Source organism: Lathyrus oleraceus, chromosome 4, assembly GCF_024323335.1.
Source record: "Lathyrus oleraceus cultivar Zhongwan6 chromosome 4, CAAS_Psat_ZW6_1.0, whole genome shotgun sequence".
In the NCBI taxonomy this organism is placed as follows: domain Eukaryota; kingdom Viridiplantae; phylum Streptophyta; class Magnoliopsida; order Fabales; family Fabaceae; genus Lathyrus; species Lathyrus oleraceus.
Genome location: NC_066582.1, coordinates 22654750 through 22661799, shown reverse-complemented (window position 1 = coordinate 22661799; position 7050 = coordinate 22654750). Strand labels below are relative to the sequence as shown.

General features: G+C 35.6%; 1 protein-coding gene across 1 annotated transcript in view; it reads right to left on the bottom strand.

Moving 5' to 3' along the window:
- Nucleotides 1-3558: 3558 nt before the first annotated feature.
- The window catches only part of LOC127135807 (uncharacterized), a 71067-nt gene continuing 67575 nt past the window's right edge, over nt 3559-7050 (bottom strand). Inside the window, exon 2 of the mRNA XM_051062443.1 lies at nt 3559-3983. Coding sequence (XP_050918400.1) covers nt 3559-3983 — 425 coding nt within the window. The remainder of the gene's footprint in view (nt 3984-7050) is intronic.

Sequence of the window (7050 nt, the reverse complement as noted above, 5' to 3'; positions counted from 1 at the left end):
CAAACAAGGGAATATGTGAATTCCAATGTCATATTCCCGGGAATAATATTTGTATCCACGAAACAAACACCCCCTAAATCAACCATTTTCAAGTGAAACTCAAACATGCAATTATACACCAAATCATGTTCTATACACATACCCATTCATGGAATTCAATATAGAAACATCATAGCATAACATAAACATCAATTTCATGGATTAAAACATAAACACATGTTAGAGTTTCTCAAAAATCAAAATTCTCAAATCCTAAGTTCATGAAATCTAACCCACATACATTATATACATTATGTTTACCCATAATCACTTGAAATCTCACCCTTACCTTAGTATAGCTGAAATCTCTAGGTCCTTCTTCTTCTAGTTTCCTCTTATCCTATTTCTCTCCTCTTCTCTTCTATTCTCTCTTCTTATCTTGTTTTACAAAACTAACTCTAATCTCTAAAACCCTTCCTATCTTTTTAATTCATAATGGGCTTAATCCAGTTATCCATCCATTCTAATTAATTAGGCCCATTACTAGACAATTGCTATTTCTACTCATAAAATTCAATTATTCAAATAACACGTAAATTCAAATAATTCAAATAATCACCAGAACACATATTAATTAATTATCACATCAAATAATGATTAATTAAAATAAACACCTAATAAATAAATATGGAAATTAAATCGGGGTGTTACAACTCTCCCCCACTTGAAATATTTTCATCCTCGAAAATTACCTCAAGCAAACAACTCGGGATATGAATCCCTCATCCGACTCTCAAGCTCCCACGTCACATTTCCACCAGCCGGTCCTCCCCAAACGACTTTCACCAAAATGATCTCTTTACCACGAAGTTGTTTCACCTCTCTATCTTCTATCAACATAGGTAATATCTCCATGATCAAATGATCTCTAACCTCAACATCATCTAATTGGACAACATGCGAAGGATCCACAATGTATCTCCTCAATTGAGACACGTGAAACACATCATGGAGATTATCAAGTGATGGCGTCAACGTAATCCGATAAGCCACATCACCAACTTTCTCGGAAATCTGATACAGACCAATAAAACGCGGTATCAACTCACGTGACTTCAATGCTCTACCAACACCCGTTACCAGAGTAACTCTTAAAAACACATGATCATCTACCTCAAGCTTAAGCGCTTTCCTTCTCTTGTCATGGTAACTCTTCTAACGAATCTGAGAGACCTTCATCTTCTCTCTGATCATTTTAATCTTATGAGTAGTCTGTTGAACTATCTCAAGTCCAACCATAGTAGTCTCTCCAGATTTGTACCAACACAAAGGCGTCCTACACCTTCTACCACACAAAGCTTCAAACAGGGCCATACCAATACTCGAATGAAAACTATCGTTGTAGGTAAACTCAATCAAAGGAAAATAACTATCCCAAGCACCTCCCTGTTCCAAAATACAAGCTCTCAAAAGATCCTCAAGCGACTGGATCGTCCTCTCAGTCTGACCATCTGTCTGCGGATGATAAGCAGAACTCAAACACAACTTTGTACCCAAAGCACGTTGCAAACCTTCCCAAAATCTCGAAGTAAACCTCGCATCCCTATCTGACACAATTCTAGACAGAATACCATGCAAACTGACAATTTTCTCAATATACAACTTTGCAAGCCTCTCCATCGGATAATCCATTCTAATCGGAACAAAGTGAGCAGATTTCGTCAAACTATCCACAATAACCCAAATAGCTTCACAATTACTCGGAGTCATAGGTAAACCAAAAACAAAATCCATAGAAATACTATCCCATTTCCATTCAGGAATAGATAACGGTTGTAACAAACCAGACAGCTTCTGATGCTCAATCTTCAATTTCTGACAAATCAAACACGAATATGCAAATTCCTCAATCTCTTTCTTCATACCAGGCCACCAAAACAATTTACTCAAATATTGATACATCTTAGTAGCATCAGTATGAATACTCAAACCACTACGATGTCCTTCATCAAGAATCCTCTTTCTTAAATCCGAAACATGGGGAACACAAACTCTATCATGACACCTCATGATACCATTCTCATCAATCCAAAAATCACCACCTTTAGCTTGATTGATCAACGTCAATCGATCTACCAAAACCAAATCAGATTTCTGACCTTCTCAAATCTCATCCAAAATTCCACTAGTAAGCTTCAACATACCAAGCTTCACTCCAAAATAAGTTTCTTCACAAACCAAAGTCATATCTCGAAATTGTTCAAGAAAATCCAATTCTCGCACCATCAACATTGACATATGCAAAGATTTCCTACTCAAAGCGTCGGCTACAACATTCGCTTTGCCAAGATGGTAACTCAAACCAAAATCATAATCCTTCAAGAATTCTAACCATCTCCTTTGCCTCATATTCAACTCTTTCTGATCGAACAAATACTTTAAACTCTTGTGATCACTAAACACATCGAATCTCGACCCAAACAAATAATGACTCCAAATCTTCAAAACAAACACAAAATTAGCTAATTCCAAATCATGAGTCGGATAATTCCTCTTATGCACTTTGAGTTGCCTTGAAGCATAAGCTACAACTTGTTGATTCTACATTAACACACCTCCTAAACCCATTAAAGAAGCATCACAATACACAACAAATGGTTCTGATGGATTCGGTAAAATCAAAACAGGAGCAGTAGTCAATCTCCTTTTCAGCTCTTGAAAACTAGCTTCACACTGTGCAGTCCAAATGAAATCTTGACCTTTCGTAGCCAACTGCGTTAACGACAAAGATAACTTAGAAAAGCCTTCAATAAACTTTCGTTAATAACTTGCCAAACCAAGAAGACTATGAATCTCAGACACATATTTCAGCGTTTCCCATTGAGATATAGCCTCAATCTTAGAAGGATCAACCGAAATACCACAGCTAGAGATCACATGGACAAGGAAACTCATTTCCTTCAACCAAAACTCGCACTTTAAAAGTTTAGCAAACAACTTCTTTTCTTTCAATACAGTTGAAACAATCCTCAAATGCTCAGCATAATCCTCTTCCTTCTTCGAATAGATCAAAATATCATCGATAAACACAACAATAAACTTATCGAGATATTTATGAAAAATCCGATTCATGTACTCCATAAATACACTAGGTGCATTCGTCACACTGAAAGGCATCACCGAATACTCATATTGTCCATACCTTGTTCTAAAAGCAGTCTTCTGAATATCTTTAGCTTTCACACGGATCTGATGATACCCAGACCTCAAATAAATCTTGCTAAACACACAAGCACCAACCAACTGATCCATCAAATCATTAATCCTCGGAAGCGAATACTTATTCTTGATAGTAACCTTATTCAGTTGTCTGTAATCCACAGACAACCTCATAGTACCTTCTTTCTTCTTAACTAACAAGACAGGTGCACCCCACGGTGACACACTCGGATGAATAAACCTATTATCAAGCAAATCCTCTAGTTGACTCTTCAACTCTTTCAACTTAGATGGTGACATCCGATACAGAGCCATTGATATCGGACTAGTACCAGGAATCAAATCAATCGTGAACTCAACTCAATGTTCAGGCGGTAAATTGTTAACCTCATCAGGAAACACTTCAGGAAAATCACGAACAACTGGAAATTCACCCATTGTTCCATTTTCACTAAGCTTTAAACTTGCCACCAACATAAACACTTCAGCACCATCTCGCACATATTCATTCACTTGTTGAGTAGACAAGAATAAATCACCTTCATTCTCTGGCTCAAGAAAAAGAACAACTTTCGCAAAACAATTGATATAGACATGGTTGGCCCTCAACCAGTCCATTCCCAAAATAACCTCAAGTTGAGTCAATGGAAGACACACTAAATCAACTTCAAAATATTTATCACAAATATTCAACGGACATTTCAAACAAACAGATGAAGTAGTCACTAAACCCATAGCCGGAGTATCAATAACCATGCTTCCACGTGTAGCGGGCTTTTCGTTACCTTTAGGTTTATTGCTTAAACCAAAAGTAAACATACAATTCGAGTCGCCACCGCACTTTTATTTTTCCAAAGGAAAGGCTAAAAAGAGAACAAAAGCCAAGTAAGAAGTTTTATCAAATCAAAAACTAATAAAAATGTCAAAGATCTAGGTAAGGGGGTTGGTTATGAAATGGGAAGGTTTTATGCACCTAAAACATCCTTAGTACTCTAAGGGAACCCTTTTTGCAAACATGTGTTATAGGTTGGTATTTGTGAAAATATGTGCAAAAGATTGGGGGGATGAGAGGAGAATATATTATATTTACAATTTTGTTGTTTGAATGGATGAACCCATTGCCTACGTACCATCACAAAGAAGGATCAAAACCTCGTAGTTCGGGGTAAAAATCTCAAAGATTGGTGAATTGATTTGACCAAAAGCCTTATGGTCTTTTGTTATCAAAGGGAGAAAACTCAACCTAAACCAACAATCCACCATGTGAGGAGAGCTTCAACATACTAGTGAGGGGTTAAACCTATAATAAGTATGGAAGACTTATAATCCAATCACTAAGGATGAGGTGAGGTTTACATCAACCACTATGATAACTCAAACCTATGACTAATGTTTATGAAAAGGTTTTAACAAAGGTGGTCATTGGAACCACAAAACCACTTGAAGTGAGTTATATTTACAAGTTAGATTTATTTACAAAATGAAGTCAAAGTTGGATGAAAGTTCATTCATAATGAGTGTTTATGAAAAGATTTTGAAAAGTCAAAGGCATAAGGCCTAGGTTTCTAGTTTGAAACAAAGTCAAAGTTTGCAAGAAAAGATTTTGGCTTGGTTAGAGTGAGGATAAGAAGAGAAGTGCTAGTCCTAAAGCATACAAAGATAAGGGGAGAAAGATAAACCCTTGGAGTTCGTTTTCTTGAAGTCATAGAGATGACTCAAGATGCTCCTTTCCTTTGGACTTAGCAAACAAACAAGCAATCACACAATTTGAATTCAAGCTCCTAGAATCTCCATTTGGCTTGTCTCTTTTAACTTGGCTATTCATGACAACAGTCCTCTTTACTATCTCAAGATGGAATCCCTATCACACAAGAGCAAACATCAAAAAGTTCACAACACAATAAGAGGAATGGACAAAGAATAAGTTTTGGAAAGGAAGTCCTTTAAAGTCAACTTTGAAATTTAGCATTCTAAAGGCATGAGGCCTAGTTGCTCTTCAACAAGTTTAGCATTCTAAAGGCATGAGGCCTAGTTGCTCTTGAACTCCTTTAAGCATAGGTATGTCCTAATTCTAAGTCCTTTCTCCTTTTTGCATTAGGTTCACACAAAACAAAGACACAACAACCACAAGACAACAATATATTTATATACAATAATGAGCTCAAATGAGCAAAACAAAAATGACATAAACATAAAATATATGCTCAAGTGAGCAAAATGAAAAGAAATATGAATAAATGAGCAAGAAACAAATGGCATTAAAGTAAAGGGCAAGAAATTAAGTGCTCAAATTAAAGTTTGTAATTAGTGGAGTTATGTTAGTTTGTCATAAGACAATGTAGCGCTATGTTAAACAATCGTAAGTGGACTAATGTAGTAGTCACACCTATCTGAGGCCGGTCAATAAAACTATAGGCAAATAAACACAAGTTAGAGATCATCACTAGTAAGCCAAGCTCCACAAACTTGCCATGCCAAAACAAAAGGGGAAGGGCCTTGTATGGACTTTAGGTTTTTTGCTTGACCAAGAAGCAACCTATCCTGAACACAAAACAACTTACTTGATCTTGGATCAAGTTGAGTTTGGTTTGGATCAAAGAAGGTTAAATCTCTCATTTGTCAAGACCAACCATAAGACATTAACTCATTGGCCAAATGATGAAAATAAAGGGATGAAGATGAAATGGAGGGAAAAAGAATTCAAGTATCAAACTTAATTGATCAAATGTGAACCAAGTCATCAGCAATCAATGCCAAACAGAAAAGAAATGAGGATTACAAGTCAACAAGTCAACCATAATTTTTTGGTAATTTTTGAATTAAAAATAAATGCAAAATAAAATAATCAAAATATGGTCAAATCTCAAATTAAATTCAAATCAACTTCAACAAGTCCAATTAAATTCTCATAGGTCTAGCATGGTCAAACAAACCTTGACAATTTTTCTCAACAATTTTTGAAATCAGAAGCTATTTTAAAACAATTAAAAACAATAAAAAATAACACAATATGAATTAAAATCTCAAATAAATCTCAAATCAAATAAGAAATTGATGAGACTATTTTTCATTGACTTATCATGACCCATAGGTGTTAGGAAAATATTTTTGGATTTTTCAAATATCAGAAAGTAATATAAAATGAATTAAAACTATTAAAAATCAAATAATTCACAAAAAATATTAAATGAAGTCACAAAAATAATTAAAAATCAAAATATGAAACTAGATTTTTCAAGAATTTTTTTGGCATTGGTCTCATATTTTTGTGACTTCAAATAAAATATTTATGAATTTTTGAAAATAAAGGGAATTAACTGAAACTAAAAGAAAATAGGAATAATAGAAAAAATGCGCAGCCATCAGATTAATTCATTAGTTGACGTGGCAAGGGATCAAAGGCTCAGAGGCGCGGATGCATGGTACGTTGGAGTCAAACGCGTGACATGTTGCATTAAATCAAGTAAACATAAAGACTGGTCCAAATTAGAACGTGGAAACACAATCCAAGGGCTGGGAAGGCTACCACATGGTGATGGTGGCGGAAACCACCATCTTCTCCGGTGAAGTACCAGATTCCGACCACCATGCGCAGGAAAAAAGTTTGCAATGAAAATAACAAATGAGGACATCAAAATGAAGCTCAGGTGATGTACATCAACACTGTATCCATGGATCATCCCCACTCTTCCTATTTAGAGAGAAATGTGAGATGGAAGATCATGGTATGTCAACTGGAATGGCACGATTTGAGCAATTAAGACCACCACTGACCTGCCTAAAGTATGAGGACTTCAGAAAACCTCATAAACAAAAGAAAATCACGTTGAATTGCAAGATCTAGATCAAAAA